This window comes from Ranitomeya variabilis, chromosome 7 (assembly GCF_051348905.1).
Source record: "Ranitomeya variabilis isolate aRanVar5 chromosome 7, aRanVar5.hap1, whole genome shotgun sequence".
Taxonomy (NCBI): domain Eukaryota; kingdom Metazoa; phylum Chordata; class Amphibia; order Anura; family Dendrobatidae; genus Ranitomeya; species Ranitomeya variabilis.
Window position 1 is genome coordinate 68,027,154 of NC_135238.1, and position 23,376 is coordinate 68,050,529.

General features: G+C 42.9%; 1 protein-coding gene across 3 annotated transcripts in view; it reads right to left on the reverse strand.

Moving 5' to 3' along the window:
• ABAT (4-aminobutyrate aminotransferase) overlaps positions 1-23,376 on the reverse strand; it is a 122,081-nt gene that overhangs the window by 46,969 nt on the left and 51,736 nt on the right. For all 3 annotated transcript variants that reach the window (XM_077275246.1, XM_077275248.1, XM_077275247.1), the window contains exons 3-5: positions 2,554-2,651; positions 1,885-1,914; positions 1,495-1,612 (exon numbers count right to left, since the gene is read on the reverse strand). In XM_077275246.1, coding sequence (XP_077131361.1) covers positions 1,495-1,612; positions 1,885-1,914; positions 2,554-2,651 — 246 coding nt within the window. The remainder of the gene's footprint in view (positions 1-1,494; positions 1,613-1,884; positions 1,915-2,553; positions 2,652-23,376) is intronic.

Genomic DNA, 23,376 nt, shown 5'->3' on the forward strand with positions numbered 1-23,376 from the left:
TTGTGATAAGCCTTTCTCCACTCTGGATTTTGTTAAGTGCATTTGCATTCTTCATGCTAATTGTATTAGCAGCTCTCGCTTTCCTTGCTGTCTTAAGCCCCCGTCACACTAAAGGCCCCGTCACACATAGCGATTTACCAACGATCACGACCAGCGATACGACCTGGCCGTGATCGTTGGTAAGTCGCTGTGTGGTCGCTGGGGAGCTGTCACACAGACAGCTCTCTCCAGCGACCAACGATCAGGGGAACGACTTCGGCATCGTTGAAGACAGTTTCAACGATGCCGAAGTCGTTCCCCTGATCGTTGGTCGCTGGAGAGAGCTGTCTGTGTGACAGCTCCCCAGCGACCACACAGCGACTTACCAAAGTCCCCCTGCAGCACCCGGGTAACCAGGGTAAACATCGGGTTACTAAGCGCAGGGCCGCGCTTAGTAACCCCATGTTTACCCTGGTTACCAAAAAAAAAAACCAGTACATACTCACCATCTGATGTCCGTCAGGTCCCTTGCCGTCTGCTTCCCGCTCTGACTGAATGCAGCCGTACAGTGAGAGCAGAGCGCAGCGGTGACGTCACTGCTGTGCTCTCACTTTACGGCGGCAGTCAGAGCCGTAAAGTGAACCATTAATATGCCAATCACATCTTCCAAGCCATAGTCGCAATGATGGAGTAGAGGAGCGCATGCTCCATTCATTTTCAATGGGCCTACTAGAAGACTATACAGCGCACATTTTTCTCTGGCAGACTCATACACAATGGATGGAGGGGAAGTCGAGAATGCCCAACTTTGCTCTACTGAAAACTTGATCTTGGGATTATGTCCATGAAAGAACTATTCCCATCAAAAAATCAAGTTCTCCCCTATCTATGGGAAAGGAAGTCCAACCATTGGGTCCACCAGAGATCAGCAAGTTACCTGAACTCTTACAGGGAAGAACTTGTTTTTTGGGGGAAATACTTGAGGGAGGAACCCTTTTTATAGAGAGTCAGTTAACTTACCAAAATGGTTTTGGACGTAATAGAATGACTTTCAGAATATCTGATGCCATCTTTATTGAACATTTACTTATATTTAATGACTGCCATGATGGAAGCTTCTCTGGAAGTCTCAGTTCTGCTCACACTAACAGTTTCTCTATTATTTTGTCCCATTTTCTTTTTTACAGAAATATATGAAGAATAATTTCCATTTTCAGCCCTACCAATTTAAATAGGATTTCTTAAAAGGCTAATGTCATCTGTCAGCCTCATTTCTTTCCTAATCAGGTGAAAGAAAGAAAATCCAGAGTAACATCCTGAAAATTATCTAAAGAGTCTTCTTCTAAGGGCTTTGCATGCAGAGCCATTTTGCCTTTAGGATATTAATACATTTCTTTGGCTCCTGCTACGGAGAGTCGGCTTCTCCTCAGTAAGGAATGTGCCAAGAATTGACAGATTTGAAAACACAGAATGAAAAAATAAACCAAAAAAGGAAAAACACCAGATGTCACATACCAATAGGAATGGACGAAATTTGGGAATACAGATCCAGCATTCGGTTGCCATCTACATCAACAAGATAATTTCCACGACTGTCTTCATAATTGCAGAAAAAGTTCACAGCGTCAGCATTCTAGGAAAATAAAATTATTATCTACCTTCATATTTGATCAAATCTACATCCAAAGATAAAAAAAGCAAGTGGAGCCCCAATCGGGTAGAAGCTGAACGCCAAATGATTCACACGAAGTATGGCAGATGACGCCATCGGTGATACTGGAGTCAATCTAGAAATTATCTACTAAGGTACGACTTGTAATTCTATAGCTTTCTTATTTATAGGTTTGGGTAACATTAAATTCTCTGTATCACTGAGGTAGCAGGAGACCTTACATTCTTACTTACCTGGATACCGTTCAACTGTTTGATGAGCTCCTAAAAATTAAAGTAAAAAAAATTAGAGACTTTATAGATATAGAACCTCAAGCCGTTGTAGGCAGTACGTCATTCAGCAACCCTACATGTCTTAGCCCCATTGCATTATGGGATCTACTAATGAATTCAGTGTATCGAAGCTTAAAGGGAATCCTGAGGCTGTCAGTCAAGCGGGGGATGCTTCTCTCAGTGTGGCCTGTTTGCTGGAGGGCTAACTGCTGGGAGCAATCAAAATTACGGCATAACCTATAGAAATGCAATGCAAATCTTCAGTGGAAAATCCCTCTTATAAACCTTTTTCGGGGGACCTGACTTCATCTCCAATATATATGGTGACCGCATCAATTGGCTAAGGAAGGTGACATTACCCGTAGAGGATCATGATACCTTTTGATGACTACAGGTTGGTGTCAAGGGTTTGAGAATCTCCCAGCTCTGCCTATATTCCCTTTGTAATTACTATACAGATACCTTCAGTAAACCCATTTTTTCCTTCCAGAGGAGAGATACGGTAATCTGCATTATTCCCAGGGAGCATTACCCGGCCTATAAGCATCCCTACATGAGCTGGTGGTTTCCACAAGGAGAAATCTTGACTCCAAGCTGCACATCGTGCAAACAACCAATCTTTTCACTTACTCTAGATCTTGGTCCTGGAACTTCGGTCTTCATTAATGGAGCTTCATATTCAAAATCAACGTTCTTTTTAGCTGCAGCCTGACTGATATACCTACAACCTGAAAAAGAACATGGGTCAGTCGTATCGGTCATCAGGATCTAGGATTCAAGAAACTTACATTTTCAATTCTCCATTGAAATTTAAATTTTTATCAAGGTAAAATATAATGAGAACAGGAAACTAAAACCAAACTGGAGAAAATACACTCGTTTGATGACCAGTTACCAATCGCATCAATGACAGACATAACTAACTAGTCAATCACATCTAGATGTCAATTATGTTGGATTTTTTCCAGTTGATTAGGAAGCCATTACTCAAGTCAGAGCTCCTAAGAAGTCATACACTGGTGGACCTTACTATATTATTAATGAGGGAGCCATATCACAAACTACAGCTCCTAGAAAAAGTCATATACTGGCAGACTTTACTATACAATTTCTTTCTGCAGCCATTCCTACCGATGAAATGTCAAACTGGAAAAACATTTTTTTTTCTTTTATAATGTCCCAGTGGTTGGACCTCCAGCAGTCAATAGGAGATCCACTATGGGATAAATTTTGGTCCTGTAAATACCCCATTACCATCCGCTGTTCCTTTATAGAAGAGCGGGACGTCTGGTTGCTTTGATGACTGTATAAGAAGACTCTCCTGTAACGCTCCATGGCAGGACCACTCTTCACATTCAGGCCTCGTGTTCCTCTGCGGTGGAGAGGTGGTTCCCACGCACACTTTCCATAATAGTATGTGGCACCATAGGGCTTCTACTATATAATTGTCTAAGGGGTACTTCCGTCTGTCTGTAACGGAAATCCCGCGTCGCTAATCAGCGACGGGCACAGTCCGGCCGAGAATTAGTCCCTCCCTACTTCCGTCCAGTCAGTGCCCGGCGCCCGCTCCATACTCCCCTCCAGTCAGCGCTGACACAGGGTTAATGCCAGCGTTAACGGACCGCGTTATGCCGCGGGTAACGCACTCCGTTAGCGCTTCTATTAACCCTGTGTGACAAACTTTTTACTATTGATGCTGCCTATACAGCATCAATAGTAAAAAGATCTAATGTTAAAAATAATAAAACAACCAAAAAACCTGCTATTCTCACCTTCCGTCGTCCGCCGATGCGTGCGCGGCTGCCGCCAGCTTCCGTTCCCAGAGATGCATTGCGAAATTACCCAGAAGACTTAGCGGTCTCGCGAGACCGCTAAGTCATCTGTGTAATTTCGCAATGCATCGCTGGGAACGGAAGCTGGCGGCAGCAGCGCGCGCATCAGGACAGCTTCACTGGACACCGGCGGGTGAGTATATAACTATTTTTTATTTTAATTAATTTTTTTTAACAGGGATATGGTGCCCACACTGCTATATACTACGTGGGCTGTGTTATATACCGCGTGGCTGCTATATACTACGTGGCCAGTGTTATATACTCCGTGGGCTGTATTATATACTCCGTGGGCTGTGTTATATACTACGTGGCTGTGTTATAGACTGTGTGTCTGCTATATACTACATAGCTCCTATATACTATGTGGCTGCTATATACATACATACATATGCTAGAATACCCGATGCGTTAGAATCGGGCCACCATCTAGTGTATTATAAGAGTAGATGCCATTGCGCAACCACTTCAATACAACACTGACGACAAAATGAAAAAAATCATCATCCACTATTGAAGATGGTAAATCTAAGACTTCATAATGATGGATAACTCCTGTTCTTTTTTTTTCTAGCACACAGACAAGAGGATTACACACAGTATTAAACGTAAACTACCTAAAGAGCAAAACAATACAAAACCCATGATGTATCCCATAAAATGATGAGAATACCAAAGAACATCATTCACACAGATCCATCCGGCACGCTATGGCTAGTGATTTCATCAATAGGCCATTTTCTTGATTTGAAGCACACGGTCATAACGCTGAAAGGGTCACAAAGAAAAATAAATAAATCAAACTATGCAATATTAACGCTTCCGAGCCCTCATCACAAGAACTCAACAGAAGACGACGATGAAAGTCAATTGTGTCAGTGATGTGGATATAATATATACGGAAAGGGTTAGGAGAAGAAGCCAGAAAGAGAAGCAGAATTCACTGCAGGCATCATTGTACCGCAGCCAAATGCTCCTGATGCAGAACGACACTTGTGTGCGCTAATCAGGGCTGTGCGGGAGAAAACAAGACCTACAGATAAGCAGAAAATAAAGTACGTAGAAAAGATATTGTAAAGGAAGACTGAATATTCATGTTGGGAGATGATTATTTGCCTCTGCACCCTGCATCATGTACAGCCTGGGCTTAACATAGGCCACCTCTTTAGATGCAGACTGCAAATATGCATGTGCATAATGGAAACACTGACTGACTAATCAGAATCAGTGAGGATTGTCAGGAGTGCGCTCATCAAAAGAGACATTTCCAAAGACCTTGTCAAGATAATGAAAAGCAGCGAGCACTCAATCCTAGGGTATAGAATATGAAATAATAAAATAATATGACTAAGAAGACTATGTAAAATATAATAGACGGTATATAATATGCTACAGATGCCTAGAGGAGGGTACAGAATCCACATCATCAGAAGAGGACCATTATACTACAGGGATGTCTAAACAGATCTCTTAAAAATAATTTTTGATGTCAAAAACTTTTACCTCTGGGGGTCTACGTGCTGAGATCCCACTGATCACTGAACTGAACATAAGTGTTGTGCCAGTGATTGGCTCTACTCAGATAGCTCAGTAATAGGTGTAAAAATTCACAAATTCTATTGACTCCACAGCAAAAGCAAAGCAGCAATTTCAGTACTATGACATGAGACCGGTAGAGTACTGCCTACTTTTTGAGCATTTTTGTTGCGGTCCTTCGAAAAGTCAGGAAACCCCTTGAAGCTATGTTCACATGGTGCCTGAAGGAGCTTTCCCAGGCGAAACTAGTGGCCGTTTTTCAGAACCGGGTAATTTTGCTGTCGTTCTTGAGACGATTCTGCCACAAGTGTCTTTTTAAAAAAAATGAGAATGTTACTTCTATTAATTACTTCTGGTTTCCGGACTGTGAAGCAGTTATAAGACGTGATGTAAGACAGAACATAATTTTATAGGTCCTTTTTTGAATGGAGGGGAATAAAAGTAAGAAAAAAACTGTTCCAAAATCAGTGGAGGATTTAAACTCCGTTTACATTACAACATACAGAGAAAGGTTCTCTAACTCAAGGCAGAATGTTGGACCTAAAAGCAACAAAGTTCAAAAGGTAGACATTCACTTGTACATGGGTATTATTTTTTTCCCCCAATTATGAAATTTGGTCATCTGTCATGGGTATTGCCCTAAATATTTATCTCCAGAAATGTAGATTTGCGCACATATACCTGAAAGATTGCAGTTCACCATCTTTTACTAACAATAAGTGGGATTAGGGCTCAGAAAATAACTTTCAATAAGGAACATATTTGTTTACTCCCTTTAAAGAATAGTAAAACTCATTTTTAACTTGACTATTAAAAAAGTTACGGTATTTATCCTCTGAAACTAGTAGAAGTCTCCTATAATTAATCATTTTCATATATACGAGCTACAAGTGAGTACAGGAGCCCCAGGAAAGCACAACACAAAATCAATGATGACCCTAGAGCAGCGAGCCATAACCTTACTACTGAGTGGAAAGGTTGGGACATGGTATAGATCCAAGAAACATCAACTCACATGACCAGGGGGTCAGTGCACCAGATTACTGAGCCAGCACAGACTGGTGTGGGAATGACGCAAGTAAATCGTGTAAGACGCACTGGGGTTGGCAAACCCTATGAGTCCAAGGGACAATGACCCTAAAATATCCTCAATATTGGATCTTCACGCAAAAATAGAGTTGAAAAAAACAAAACAGTCATTTGTAGAACTCTAATCCAGAGGTTCCTGAGAAGTCCAGAGCCTTGCAAACCTCATTCTACCAGTCAACATCCCCAGGACCTATTCTCATTATATGGAGTCACGGTGGTCCTACAACCCAGAAGAGGGGCTGGAGACGTAGGTCGGAAAAGTTCAGTCCTTCAAATGTTTTTTTTTTTTCGCAACTCTTCTCAGTTGCCCAATATGTTCAAGAGCATTTTGCAGAGGTCAGTACAATTTTATCATGAATAAACAGTGAACTGGCCCAACTAGAATAAATCAGAAAATACAAAAATAGCCAAAATTTGGAGGAAAAAAAATTGAGTTTTTTTTTAAATGTTAATTACAAATATATTAGTAATTTTCTAATCACGTTTTCAGATATCCAAAGGAACCAATAACAGTAACCCTCACAGGCCTTGAATATGAACGTTGTAAAAAGTTTCTCATTTCTTACCTGTATATTATTTTTTTCTCCTATTTTCCACTATACGGACAAGGACAAAATTGTTGTTACCCTTCTGTTAAGTAAAACCCACAATAGTCACTGAAATAACTGGAAACTGACAAAAGTAATTTTTTCAATTTAAATGTACTGAATATCAACTAATGAGAATCAGACATTGCCTTTGATTTGTGGCTTAACAGAAAAATATCTATTAAAAAATATTAAAAATGACCAGAACAAAAATAATGACATTCCTAGAAAAGATGGAAAATAAGTTGACCATAGGGGCATGTCAAACTGAAGTGTGTCCTGAAACTAGCAAGACAGGTGTCTACAAACTTGTAATCAGTCAGTCTGCCTACTTAAAGAGTGAAAGGTAGTCACTGAGCTGTTTGTTATGTTGTGTATCACTTACAGTTAGGTCCATATATATTTGGACAGATACAACATTTTTCTAGTTTTGGTTATAGACAATACCACAATGAATTTTAAACAAAACAATTCAGATGCAGTTGAAGTTCAGACTTTCAGTTTTCATTTGAGGGTATCCACATTAAAATTGGATGAAGGGTTTAGGAGTTTCAGCTCCTTAACATGTGCCACCCTGTTTTTAAAAGGACCAAAAGTAATTGGACAGATTCAATAATTTTAAATAAGATGTTCATTTTTAGTACTTGGTTGAAAACCCTTGGCTGGCAATGACTGCCTGAAGTCTTGAACTCATGGACATCACCAGACGCTGTGTTTCCTCCTTTTTGATGCTCTGCCAGGCCTTCACTGCGGTGGTTTTCAGTTGCTGTTTGTTTGTGGGCCTTTCTGTCTGAAGTTTAGTCTTTAACAAGTGAAATGCATGCTCAATTTGGTTGAGATCAGGTGACTGACTTGGCCATTCAGGAATATTCCACTTCTTTGATTTAATAAACTCCTGGGTTGTTTTGGCTTTATGTTTTGGGTCATTGTCCATCTGTAGGATGAAATGACGACCAATCAGTTAGGCGCATTTGGCTGGATCTGAGCACACAGTGTGGCTCTGAATACCTCAGAATTCATTCTGCTGCTTCTGCCCTGTGTCACATCATCAATAAACACTAGTGACCCAGTGCTACTGGCAGCCATGCACGCCCAAGCCATCACACTGCCTCCGCCGTGTTTTACAGATGATGTGGTATGCTTTGGGTCATGAGCTGTACCACGCCTTCGCCATACTTTTCTCGTTCCATCATTCTGGTAGAGGTTGATCATGGTTTCATCTGTCCAAAGAATGTTCTTCCAGAACTGTGCTGGCTTTTTTAGATGTTTTATAGCAAAGTCCAGTCTAGCCTTTTTCTTCTTGATGCTTATGAGTGGCTTGCACCGTGCAGTGATCCCTCTGTAGTTACTTTCATGCAGTCTTCTCTTTATGATAGATTTGGATATTGATACGCCGACCTCCTGGAGAGTGTTGTTCACTTAGTTGGCTGTTGTGAAGGGGTTTCTCTTCACCATGGAGATTATTCTTCTATCCTCCACCACTGTTGTCTTCCGTGGGCGCCCAGGTCTTTTTGCATTGATGAGTTCACCAGTGCTTTCTTTCTTTCTCAGGATGTACCAAACTGTAGATTTTGCCACTCCTAATATTGTAGCAATTTCTCGGCTTGTTTTTTTCTGTTTTCGCAGCTTAAGGATGGCTTGTTTCACCTTCATGGAGAGCTCCTTTGACCGCATGTTTACTTCACAGCAAAACCTTCCAAATGCAAGCACCACACCTCAAATCAGCTCCAGGCCTTTTATCTGCTTATTAGAGAATGACATAATGAAGGGATTGCCTACACCTGTTCATGAAATAGCCTTGGAGTCAATTGTCCAATTACTTTTGGTCCCTTTAAAAACAGGGTCGCACATGTTAAGGAGCTGAAACATCTAAACCCTTCATCCAATTTTATTGTGGATACCCTCAAATGAAAGCTGAAAGTCTGAACTTCAACTGCATCTGAATTGTTTTGTTCAAAATTCATTGTGGTAATGTCTATAACCAAAATAAGAAAAATGTTGTCTCTGTCCAAATATATATGGACCTAACTGTATATATATATATATATATATATATATATATATATATATATATATATATATATATATATATATATATATATATACACACATACAGTACAGAACAAAAGTTTGGACACATCTTCTCGTTTAAAGATTTTTCTGTATTTTCATGACTATGAAATTTGTAAATTCACACTGAAGGCATCAAACTATGAATTAACACATGTGGAATTACCGTATATACTCGAGTATAAGCCGACCTGAGTATAAGCCGACCCCCTTAATTTTGCCACAAAAAAACTGGGAAAACTTAATGACTCGAGTATAAGCCTAGAGTGAGAAATGCAGCAGCTATCGGTAAATGTCAAAAGTAAAAATAGATACCAATAAAAGTAAAATTAATTGAGACATCAGTAGGTTAAGTGTTTTTGAATATCCATATTGAATCAGGAGCCCCATATAATGCTCCATAAAGTTTGATGGCCCCCATAAGATGCTCCATATTAAAATACTAGATGGTATCCCGATTCTAACGCATCGGGTATTTTTGTATATATATGTAGTTGATTTATGAAGATTTTAGAATAATACATTGAATACACAAGATTCGGCCGGGCGTGACCAATTATCGAAGCGTGGTTCAAATCCCACGCCAATTCGTGGCCGGACTGCGCCTGTTGCTGATTGTTTGCGGCCGGCCACGTAGTATATAGCACAGCCACGTAGTATATAGCACAGCCACGTAGTATATAACAGCCCATGTAGTAAATAGCACAGCCACGTAGTATATAACAGCCCACGTAGTATATAGCACAGCCACGTAGTACATAGCACAGCCACGTAGTACATTGCACAGCCACGTAGTATATAGCACAGCCTACGTAGTATATAGCACAGCCCACGCAGTATATTGCACAGCCCACGCAGTATATAGCACAGCCCACGTAGTATATAGCACAGCCCACGGAGTATATGGCACAGCCCACGTAGTATATTGCAGTCACGCAGTATATTGCAGCCACGTAGTATATTGCACAGCCCACGTAGTATATTGCACAGCCCAAGTAGTATATTGCACAGCCCACATAGTATATTGCACAGCCCATGTAGTATATTGCACAGCCACGTAGTATATTGCACAGCCCACGTAGTATATTGCGCAGCCACGTAGTATATTGCCCAGCTACGTAGTATACTGCACAGCCCACGTAGTATATTGGCCAGCCCACGCAGTATATTGCACAGCCAAGTAGTATATTGCATAGCCCACGTAGTATATTGCACAGCCCACGTAGTATACTGCACAGCCCACGTAGTATATTACACAGCCCACGTAGTATATTGCACAGCCCACGTTGTATAGTCACGTAGTATATTGCCCAGCCACGTAGTATATAGCGCAGCCCATGTAGTATATTGCCCAGCCACGTAGTATATAGCACAGCCCATGTAGTATATTGCCCAGCCACATAGTATATTCCCCAGCCCATGTAGTATATTGCCCAGCCACGTAGTATATAGCACAGCCCAAGTAGTATATTGCATAGCCCCCACGTAGTATATTGCACAGCCCACGTAGTATATTGCACAGCCCACGTAGTATATTGCCCAGCCCACATAGTATATTGACCAGCCCACGTAGTATATTTCACAGCCCACATAGTATATTGCACAGCCCACGTAGTATATTGCCCAGCCCACGTAGTATATAGCAATGTGAGCATCATTAAAAAAAAGAATTAAAATAAAAAATAGTTATATACTCACCTTCCGTTGGCCCCGGATCCAGATGAAGTGGCTACCGACGCTCCTCGCACGCTCCGGTCTCAAGAGTGCATTGCGGTCTCGCGAGATGATAACTAAGCGGTCTCGCGAGACCGCTACGTCATCATCTCGCGAGATCGAAATGCATGGAGCGGTCACCGGAGCATCGCGAGGAGCGAGGAAGGCCTGTTCCTGATCCGAAGGACGACGGACGGTGAGTATATAACTTTTTTTATTTTTTTTAAACATTAGATCTTTTTACTATTGATGCTGCATAGGCAGCATCAATAGTAAAAAGTTGGTCACACAGGGTTAATAGCAGCATTAACAGAGGGCGTTACACTGCGGCATAACGCAGTCCGTTAGCGCGGCCATTAACCCTGTGTGAGTGCTGACTGGAGGGGATTATGGAGTGGGCACTGACTGCGGGAGGAAGGAGCGGCCATTTTGCCACCGGGGTGCGGGGTGCACGTGAGTGGTAAAACTAAATGGCAAACAAGAGGACAGCACCACTCCAATTATGCACACCACATACATTAATATATAAATATCAATAAACCATATATGGAAAAAAGAGGTTTTTATTGGCACACCACACAATTAAAACATATTTAAAAACAGCAAAGAACACCGTGTCCGTATCCAGTGTTTGTACATATTAACACCTATACATATGAAATATAATAATATATATAATGCCTGAACACCAACCTCTATACCTATTGGCTCATGGGGCTAATAGCAGCATGCTCACTAGCCTACCTTAATGGCAAAACAACTCCTATATAGATCCCAAAAAAAACATCAATATGGCAAGAGGTAAATTATATAGCAAATAAGAGCACTAAGCGTCCCAGGAGACCATAGGGCTGAATTACCTGAAGTGAAAAATGCACAAACCAATAGGACCCCAGGCAAAGAAGCGAAATGGACCAAGGCCAATGCAGCCCCATGCTTATCGCCCTCACTGATAGGGCTTCATCAGGGGAGATATCCGTGTGCAGCTCGACCCCTAAATAGAGAAGTGTATAATCAAACCTGACAGCCCACACGTGTGACGGAGACAGCCGAACAGGAAAAAGTGGGGCGCCGACCACACATATGCAATGTGCATCAAAGGACGCACATAAGACCGCAATCGCGCACGCGCAGGTACGGGCCACCAAATACATGGGAAGCCCGACCGCGCGTGCGCCAGATAAACCACGCCCTCGGCCAGCGTATGTCGAACTGAAGCCAATGAATGACCGGTAGAGGTAACGCCCCCAAAAGAAAAAAGAAAAGGAAAAAACAAGCCTAGTAGAAGACAAATGAAAATGGAAGGATAAAGTGAGGTAAAGCAACTGAATGACGTGCCTGTATAGGAGGGGAAAGGATAGAGATACACACTCAGACATAAGGCCAGCTAGAAATCCGACCACAATAGATCCCTGGATCAGAGAAGGAAGAGGGAAAGAGAGAAAAAGAGAAGGAGGAGAAAGAAGCATCCTCCTATACGAGCACACATGATGAACAGTTGAATAATGATCCAACCTTGTTAACGCCGTAAGAGACAAAAACTTGTCCCCAAGCACAATATCGTGCACATTATACCCGGTGCATAAACACCCCACGGCGATAGTAAAACAAGCACCCTCATTCAAACATACATAACTCAACCCCCGGGGGTACATTCATATCCAAGCAGCCACCCAATCCTGAAGACATAACCATAAGATACATATGATGCCACAATGACAAATATTGTAAAGACATTTTTTATTATTGAGTATCAAAGACATACATATAAATACTTTAAACTTAGAAGAAAGAGGTCAGGTTAGTATATAAAATCCAAAAAAGAGACACAATTAGATATTGCACCATAGCCCAAAACCTCTGATCCGAGCTGATAACTTGATACTTATCACCTAAGGCTATTTCCCCATCATGCAACCAAAGCCCCAAGACTTTATAACAATTGGGGACCAGATTAGTTAGCCAAGGGAACAATATAAAATGTAGTATATGAAGATCCAAAGGGTTGTTATAGTAAAGGGGGAAACAGGAACCCCATGAGCCAAAACCACATCAAAAGGGAAACGCATGACAAAAGATAGAAAGGGACATGCCTTCTTACACGACCCAACTTGATCCCTCATGAGCCAGGACACCACAAACAATTCTGAGTAATAAATCAAACAATAAACAACCCATATCCTATACAATGCCTATGTTGCCGCTAGTAGCAGCTAAACAATAAAGAATATGTACAGCAGTGATAGGCCTATCTACATCACGTCCAAGTGAGAGGCGAACCCCCCAGGACCCCACAAATCCAGTCCAGAAATAGCCAGCAGTGATTCCCAGAGTCTTCAGTTTAGGCCCAAATAGGAGGTTTCGTAATACAGTTATGGCCAAAAGTATTGACACCCCTGCAATTCTGTCAGATAATACTCAGTTTCTTCCTGAAAATGATTGCAATCACAAATTCTTTGGTATTATTATCTTCATTTAATTTGTCTTAAATGAAAAAACACAAAAGAGAATGAAACAAAAAGTAAAACATTGATCATTTCACACAAAACTCCAAAAATGGGCCAGACAAAAGTATTGGCCCCCTCAGCCTAATACTTGGTTGCACAACCTTCAGCCAAAATAACTGCGACCAACCACTTCCGGTAACCATCAATGAGTTTCTTACAATGCTCTGCTGGAATTTTAGACCATTCTTCTTTGGCAAACTGCTCCAGGTCCCTGATATTTGAAGGGTGCCTTCTCCAAACTGCCATTTTTAGATCTCTCCACAGGTGTTCTATGGGATTCAGGTCTGGACTCATTGCTGGCCACCTTAGAAGTCTCCAGTGCTTTCTCTCAAACCATTTTCTAGTGCTTTTTGAAGTGTATTTTGGGTCATTGTCCAAACATTGTATGTCCAAACTTTTAGTCTGTACTGTTTAATTAATATAAATAAATAAATATATATATACATATACATATACACGCACACATACACATATACATATACACGCACATATTCTGTTTGAGAAGCCTCAAATATCTAGAACTCTGACAAGACGTCTGGGGCCAGAGCCCTAGATCTTTGGGGCTAGAGACGCCTCTGCACTAGTGATGAGCCAGTGTACTCGTTGCTCGGGTTTTCCCAAGCACGCTCGGGGGTCCTCCGAGTATTTGTTAGTGCTCGGAGATTTAGTTTTCATCACCTCAGCTGAATGATTTACAGCTACTAGCCAGCCTGAGTACATGTGGGGGTTGCCTGGTTGCTAGGGAATCCCCACATGTAATCAAACTGTCTAGTAGTCGCAAATCATTCAGCTGCCGCAATGAAAACAAAATCTCCGAGCAGTCAAATACTCGGAGGACCCCCGAGCGTGCCCGGGAAAACCCGAGCAATGAGTACACTCGCTCATCACTACTCTGCACCTTGCTTCTTCTACTGGCAGGGATGGTGCTGGTGCAGGATTGCTGGAGAACCTTGTTACTGCAGGGGTTATCAGTCATATGGCTCAAACAACAGTAGCTTATCTGGGTAACGGAACAGAGAAAATAAGTTTCATTGATTTTCTAATTCCCTTGGATGGGTAATTTATTTTAAGAAGGAGAACACAATTGTTTGTTGTAGTTGACTCATGCAAATAAAGAAAATCTATATGGATGTTCTGATAAACGAGACTTTCTTCCAGGTTAAGTAACTAACCAATCAATGAGTACAGAATTAATTGATCTGTATAAAGCATTTCTCAAGTTAGTGAAGTTTTTTTCCTCTTCCTGAACAGGATATCTGTAAAGCGCTGAGTATATCAACTGTACATTATCCATCCCTTGGAAGTGCATGTGGAGCTGCATACTTAAACCATATTTAGCATTCACAGAGGAGTATAGATTTCTCCTGTAAATCAACATTTTTTAACCTCTCCTAATTTTAACCTCCCACCTCCGTCTCCAAGACCTCTCTCGTGTTGCACCAGTTTTCTGGAATGCACTACCCCTAACAATCTGGCCAATACCTAGCCCCCATGCTATTAAGCATCATTCGTCTCCTCCCCTTCATTATAATCACACACCGACTGTAGAATAATGGTCACCCCCACACAGTTAACTAAAATCGATCGCCATAGCCCCCCCATCAGAAAAGGTCCAGAGCACTGCTTCACTACTGTCACATTATATACAGTACATAACCAGCTTATACACCCTACTCCTAAAGTACAATGCTCCTCTCACCTCTTGTACACTGCCCCATCATACAGTAACTCGTTCTTCTAAAAGGTGTGTCTTCAACATACACGTACAGCGTGCTACGATATCAAGGTGTACTAATAATTCTGCTGTGGATGCAGACTTAAAGATACAGTGCCACTAAAGCACTCGGCACATCTAAATCTGAAAGAGTATTATATCCCACGGGTGATTTAAAAGGTATACAGTGCTAAAACCCCTCAGAGTAGTAGTTAATAGCGGACAAGCCCCTCTTATTGATCATGAATTTAAGTCCCTGTTTCTTGAAAGTCACAGCAGTCTGACTCCCCAGCTATAGCTATAGGTGAGAAATTATAATTTACATGGGTAAAATTCCATTATGTACAGTCCTGCTGTTTAATTACATAATGTAGAATATCTCCTGAAAAAAAATGAATCAAGTAAAAGCTTTTTTGTTGCATAGAGCACTTGTGTTAAATACAGAAGAGCAAATGACAAACACTTTAAAATGACAAACAATGCAAGGGAAAAATAGAAAAACCTAAAGCTTGCTGTGGGACTGGCACTCTCACAACTCTGTTGGGTGTCCCGAGACCAAGGGCTCCTTCCCTGTCCCTTACGCTAGGGGTGTCCTAGCTCGCCCTGCTCCCCGGATTACTTCTGATGGTGAAGACGCAGAGGCCACGTACCTTGCCTTAGCGCCTTAATCCGCCCTCAGTCTGTACCCGTCTCCCACCCAGGGAAGAGTGGAGTGGTTGTGTATCGTTGTACACCAATCACACTAACAAGGTAATTACGAACAGGTGTAACGAAACACACCAAACATACAAATATACTCACAGCCAAAAGCAGTGGAGGAACGGTTACCGTATTTTTCAGACTACAAGACGCACTTTTTCCCCCCCAAAAAAGGGGGGAAAATAGGGGGTGCGTCTAATAGTCGTAATGCAGGCATACCCGCAGTGGTGTGGTGGCGGCGGCAGAGGTGCGGGGATGAGGAGGCGCAGTGAGCACGGTCCCTTTCACTGGTGAGATGATGCAGCAGCCCAGTAAGCAGCAGAGCAGGGTGAATCATGTTGTTATCGGTGGTGGCGGCCATCTTCCTGAGGCCGCGCGTGCGCAGATGGAGTGCTCTGCTTCCCGAGGCTTCAAGAAAATGGCCGCGGGAGGCCGCACGTGTGCAGATGGAGATCGCGGTGGCCATTTTCCTGAAGCCGAGTTCGCAGATTTAGATCTTGGCTTCTTCAGGAAAATGGCCGCCGCGATCTCCATCTGTGCACGTGCGGCCATTTTCTTGAAGCCCCGGGAAGCAGATCACTCCATCTGCACACGCGCGGCCTCAGGAAGATGGCCGCCACCACTGATAACATGATTCACCCGGCTCTGCTGCTTACCGGGCTGCTGCATCATCTCATCGGTGAAAGGGACCCCGCTCACTGTGCCTCCTCATCCCCGCACCTCTGCCGCCGCACCTCACCGGTGAAAGGGACCCCGCTCACGCCGGGCTGCTGCATCATCTCACCGGTGAAAGGGACCCCGCTCACTGCGCCTCATCATCCCCGCACCTCTGCCGCCGCCACACCTCTGCCGGTAACCACTGCTGCAACCCTCCCATGGACACCAGGCCATGGCGGCGCCCACCTAAGCAGGAAGGGACCCTGCTCAGGTGCACGCCGTACCGCATCACCCCACCTCTGCCGACACCATGCCTCCTGTGTCCCTGCTCTGCCACCGCCAGCCCTCAGGTAAGATACTGTAAATTCGGACAATAAGACGGACCCCCATCTTATAAAAAAATATTTTTTTCTGCAATTTTCACCCCAAATTTGGGGTGTGTCTTACGGTCCGGTGCGTCTTATAGTCCGAAAAATAAGGTAGATACAGAGGTTAGTCCCACAAGTCTTGGGGATTCAAACACTTGTGGAGCAGCCCCTTGACCGCCTGCCCCCACAGACAACAGAGGCACCCAGTATCCAGTCCGTGAGATGTAACGCCCCTGCCCATGTTTGCTCATACAAGTGTCAGAGGTGAAATTTACCATGGCAGACATAGATTTGTTTAGATAATGAGTGATGTCTGCAACATGCTGATGTAGCTCAGGCCCAGCTTTCTTAGAGAGATAATGGCGACTGGGCAACTGGTACTGGGAGACTGTGACAGCTATCAACTTTCTGAAACAGTCTGTATCTACCAGGCGGAAAGGCAGCATTTCTGTGTACCAACAGATTGGAGATGGTGCAGTTCAAGCTCTTAGTGTCACAGCTCGGTTGTAGGGTGTATCGGGACAAGGGGTTCCTCCCCTGTCCCCAATGCTAGGGGCCCTAGCTCACCCTGCTCCCTGGATTACTTCTGATGATAAAGATGCCGGGGCCACATACCTTGCCTTAGCTCCTGAATCCGCCTTCAGTCTGTACCCTTCCCCCACCCAGGGAAGAGGGGAGTAGTAGTGTACTGTAGTACACCAACCAGACTAACCAGGTAATAAGAACAGGAGTAACGGAAAATATCAAACATACAAATATACTCACACATAGCAGAGGAATGCACCAGTGAGGGGAGGATGGGGGTTAAACCAAAGTAGGAGAAGGGAACTATCACACACTCAAATCCAAGCAACAGTCACAGATAAATCCACCAAACACCTTCTCCAATAATTACCAACAAACTCCAGCCATGCAACATAAGCCAGCAGTGACAAGGAGTGCTAGCCAGGGCCCAGTACATATAGGATATGGGAGTGGCTATCAGTGCAGAGCTGAGAGCTATCAACTGGGCAGATTAACCCCGGCACTTCCAAAAGAAATTTACACCATTTAATATGAAGGTGAAGTGCTTGTACTCAGTGCAGAAACAGAAGAAATCAGATGCTGCGGTCTTCTGGCTCCTCTCGGTCGCCGTAACCCTGTTAGGCTATGTTCACATTTGCGTTGCGTCGGGCGCAGCCGCGGCGACGCATGCGTCATGCACCCCTATATTTAACATGGGGGGTGCATGGACATGCGTTGTCTCGCGTTTTGTGACACATGCGTCATTTTTGGCGCAACTGTCAGGGCGCTGCGTTATGCATGCGTTGTGCATGCGTTGTGCGTGCGTTGTGTCACCGACGCAACACACAACAACGCAAATGTGAACGTAGCCTTACAGGCACCCATTACATTAAATTACTATGGATACACATTTTGACTCCCCTGTGCTATATCACACATGAGAATCACATGTGATTAATTGTCAGTGCCCATGTGACATGAATTAGCCAATGAACGATTACTTCAGTGTTTAACCCCTTCACCCCCAAGGGTGGTTTGCACGTTAATGACCAGGCCAATTTTTACAATTCTGACCACTGTCCCTTTATGAGGTTATAACTCTGGAACTCTTCAACGGATCTTGGCGATACTGACATTGTTTTCTCGTGACATATTGTACTTCATGTTAGTGGTAAAATTTATTCGCTATAACTTGCGTTTATTTGTGAAAAAAACGGAAATTTGGCGAAAATTTAGAAAATTTCGCAATTTTCCAACTTTGAATTTTTATGCCCTTAAATCACAGAGATATGTCACGCAAAATACTTAATAAGTAACATTCCCCACATGTCTACTTTACATCAGCACAATTTTGGAAACAAAATTTTTTTTTATTAGGGAGTTATAAGGGTTAAAAGTTGACCAAAAATTTCTCATTTTTACAACACCATTTTTTTTTTTAGGGACCACATCTCATTTGAAGACATTTTGAGGGGTCAATATGATAGAAAATAACCAAGTGTGACACCATTCTAAAAACTGCACCCCTCAAGGTGCTCAAACCCACATTCAAGAAGTTTATTAACCCTTCAGGTGGTTCACAGGAATTTTTGGAATGTTTAAATAAAAATGAACATTTAACTTTTTTTCACACAAAATTTATTTCAGCTCCAATTTCTTTTATTTTACCAAGGGTAACAGGAGAAAATGGACCCCAAAAGTTGTTGTACAATTTGTCCTGAGTACGCTGATACCCCATATGTGGGGGTAAACCACTGTTTGGGCGCATGGCAGAGCTCGGAAGGAAAGGAGCGCCATTTTACTTTTCAATGCAAAATTGACTGGAATTGAGATGGGACGCCATGTTGCGTTTGGAGAGCCCCTGATGTGCCTAAACATTGAAACCCCCCACAAGTGACACCATTTTGGAAAGTAGACCCCCTAAGGAACTTATCTAGATGTGTGGTGAGCACTTTGACCCACCAAGTGCTTCACAGAAGTTTATAATGCAGAGCCGTAAAAATAAAAAATCATATTTTTTTTCACAAAAATGATCTTTTCGCCCCCAATTTTTTATTTTCACAAGGGTAACAGGATAAATTGGACCCTAAAAGTTGTTGTCCAATTTGTCTTGATTACGCTGATACCCCATATGTGGGTGTAAACCATTGTTTGGGCGCATGGCAGAGCTCGGAAGGGAAGGAGCGCCATTTGACTTTTCAATGCAAAATTGACTGGAATTGAGATGGGACGCCATGTTGGGTTTGGAGAGCCCCTCATGTGCCTAAACATTGAAACACCCCACAAGTGACACCATTTTGTAAAGTAGACCCTTTAAGGAACTTATCTAGATATGTGGTGAGCACTTTGACCCAACAAGTGCTTCACAGAAGTTTATAATGCAGAGCCGTGAAAATAAAAAATCATATTTTTTCACAAAAGTGATCTTTTTGCCCCCAATTTTTTATTTTCCCAAGGGTAAGAGAAGAAATTAGACCACAAAAGTTGTTGTGCAATTTGTCCTGAGTACGACGATACCCCATATGTGGGGGTAAACCACTGTTTGGGCGCATAGCAGAGCTCGGAAGGGAAGGAGCGCCATTTTACTTTTCAATGCAAAATTGACTGGAATTGAGATGGGACGCCATGTTGGGTTTGGAGAGCCCCTCATGTGCCTAAACATTGAAACCCCCCACAAGTGACACCATTTTGGAAAGTAGACCCCTTAAGGAACTTATCTAGATGTGTGGTGAGCACTTTGACCCAACAAGTGCTTCACAGAAGTTTATAATGCAGAGCCGTAAAATAAAAAATCATATTTTTTCACAAAAGTGATCTTTTTGCGCCCAATTTTTTATTTTCCCAGGGGTAAGAGAAGAAATTAGACCACAGAAGTTGTGCAATTTGTCCTGAGTACGACGATACCCCATATGTGGGGGTAAACCACTGTTTGGGCGCACAGCAGAGCTCGGAAGGGAAGGAGTGCCATTTTACTTTTCAATGGAAAATTGACTGGAATTAAGATGGGACGCCATGTTGCGTTTGGAGAGCCCCTGATGTGCATATACATTCAAACCCCCCACAAGTGACACCATTTTGGAAAGTAGACCCCCTAAGGAACTTATCTAGATGTGTTTTGAGAGCTTTGAACCCCCAAGTGTTTCACTACAGTTTATAACGCAGAGCCGTGAAAATAAAAATTCCCCATATGTGGGGGGGAACCACTGTTTGGGCGCCTGGCAGAGCTCGGAAGGGAAGGAGCGCCATTTGGAATGCAGACTTAGATGGATTGGTCTGCAGGCGTCACGTTGCATTTGCAGAGCCCCTGATGTACCCAAACAGTACAAACCCCCCACAAGTGACCCCATATTGGAAACTAGACCTCCCAAGGAACTTATCTAGATGTGTTGTGAGAACTTTGAACCCCCAAGTGTTTCACTACAGTTTACAACGCAGAGCCGTGAAAATAAAAAATCCTTTTTTTTCCCACAAAAATGATTTTTAGCCCCCCAAATTTTTATTTTCCCAAGGATAACAAGAGAACTTCAGCCCCAAAAGTTGTTGTCCAATTTGTCCCGAGTACTCTGATACCCCATATGTTGGGGTAAACCCCTGTTTGGGCGCACGGGAGAGCTCGGAAGGGAAGGAGCACTGTTTTACTTTTTCAACGCAGAATTGGCTGGAATTGAGATCGGACGCCATGTCGCGTTTGGAGAGCCCCTGGTGTGCCTAAACAGTGGAAACCCCCCAATTCTACCTGAAACCCTAATCCAAACACACCCCTAACCCTAATCCCAACGGTAACCCTAACCACACCCCTAACCCTGACACACCCCTAACTCTAATCCCAACCCTAATCCCAACCGTAAATGTAATCCAAACCCTAACCCTAACTTTAGCCCCAACCCTAACCCTAACTTTAGCCCCAACCCTAACCCTAACTTTAGCCCCAACCCTAGCCCCAACCCTAGCCCTAACCCTAGCTCTAACCCTAACCCTAGCCCTAACCCTAGCCCTAGCCCTAACCCTAGCTCTAACCCTAGCTCTAACCCTAGCTCTAACCCTAACCCTAACCCTAGCCCTAACCCTAACCCTAATGGGAAAATGGAAATAAATACATTTTTTAAATTTTTTTATTTTTCGCTAACTAAGGGGGTGATGAAGGGGGGTTTGATTTACTTTTATAGCGGGTTTTTTAGCGGATTTTTATGATTGGCAGCCGTCACACACTGAAAGACGCTTTTTATTGCAAAAAATATTTTTTGCGTTACCACATTTTGAGACCTATAATTTTTCCATATTTTGGTCCACAGAGTTATGTGAGGTCATGTTTTTTGCGGGACGAGTTAACGTTTTTATTGGTAACATTTTCGGACACGTGACTGTTTTTGATCACTTTTTATTTCGATTTTTGTGAGGCAGAATGACCAAAAACCAGCTATTCATGAATTTCTTTTGGGGGAGGCGTTTCTACCGTTCCACGTTTGGTAAAATTGATAAAGCAGTTTTATTCTTCGGGTCAGTACGATTACAGCGATATCTCATTTATATCATTTTTTTATGTTTTGGCGCTTTTATACGATAAAAGCTATTTTATAGAAAAAATAATTATTTTGGCATCGCTTTATTCTGAGAACTGTAACTTTTTTATTTTTTTGCTTATGATGCTGTATGGCGGCTCGTTTTTTGCAGGACAAGATGACGTTTTCAGCGGTACCATGCTTATTTATATCCGTCTTTTTGATCGCGTGTTATTCCACTTTTTGTTCGGCGGTATGATAATAAAGCGTTGTTTTTTGGTTCGTTTTTTTTTTTTTCTTACGGTGTTCGCTGAAGGGGTTAACTAGTGGGACAGTTTTATAGGTTGGGTCATTACGGACGCGGCAATACTAAATGTGTGTACTTTTATTGTTTTTTTTTGTTTTTTTTAGATAAAGAAATGTATTTATGGGAATAATATATATATATTTTTTCTTTATTTAGGAATTTTTTTTTTTATTTTTTTTTTTACACTTGTGGAAATTTTTTTTTTACTTTTTTACTTTGTCCCAGGGGGGGACATCACAGATCGCCCATCTGACAGTTTGCACAGCACAATGTCAGATGGGCGATCTTACTTTCATCGGAGCCGGCTGCTCTGCAGCCGGCTCCGGACCCTGACCCGGAAGTACTCCCTGCAGGACCCGGATGCAGCCCCGCGGCAATTTTGGATCCGGGGACTGCAGGGAGAAGACGCTCGGTACAAGGTGAGTACATCACCTTGTACCGATCGTCTCAGGGAAGCCCGCAGGGAGCCCTCTCCCTGCGCGATGCTTCCCTGTACCGCCGGTACACCGTGATCATGTTTGATCGCGGTGTGCCGGGGGTTAATGTGCCGGGGGCAGTCCGTGACCGCTCCTGGCACATAGTGCCGGATGTCAGCTGCGATAGGCAGCTGACACCCGGCCGCGATCGGCCGCGCTCCCCCCGTGAGCGCGGCCGATCGCATATGACGTACTATCCCGTCGGTGGTCATACGGGCCCACCCCACCTCGACGGGATAGTACGTCAGATGTCAGGAAGGGGTTAAAAGAACCACATGGTAGGCTCTTTTCTTTGCTATAATGGTGAAGACAAAAGAGATGTCTGAGGACATCAAAACTGCTATTAGCAAGACTTCCAAAAGGTACAAGGCCATCTCCAAAGACCTCGGTACCCCAGTTTCAACAGTGTGCAACGTTAAGAAGTTTGCCAAGCATGGTAATGTCAAGAGCCTCCCTGAACGTGAGGGAAACAGGAAAATTGACAAGAGAGGTCTTCGATTATTGGTGCAAATGGTGGAAAAAACACCACATCAAACATCCAAAGGCACGAAACGTTTGAAGGCTGTCATCAATGCCAAAGGATATGCAACCAAGTATTAATTAGGGGTGCCTTTATTGCTGTACATGTTCCTTCTGAAAAACAATGTTTTGTTGTTGTATTACTTTGAACAACTAATTAAAAATTCTTGAGGATATAAGTTTGGTACATTTCCATTTATTTCTGAAGATACTGTACAGTCTATGAAAAAAAAAATGAAAAGGTGCCAATAATGGTGAGCAGCATTGTATATACTGTAGGTATACGCACAATTAGTGATGAGCGAAATTGCTTGGATAAGGCATTATAAAACCATGCTCGGGTGGTAACCGAGTGACTTCGGTGCGCTCGAATAAT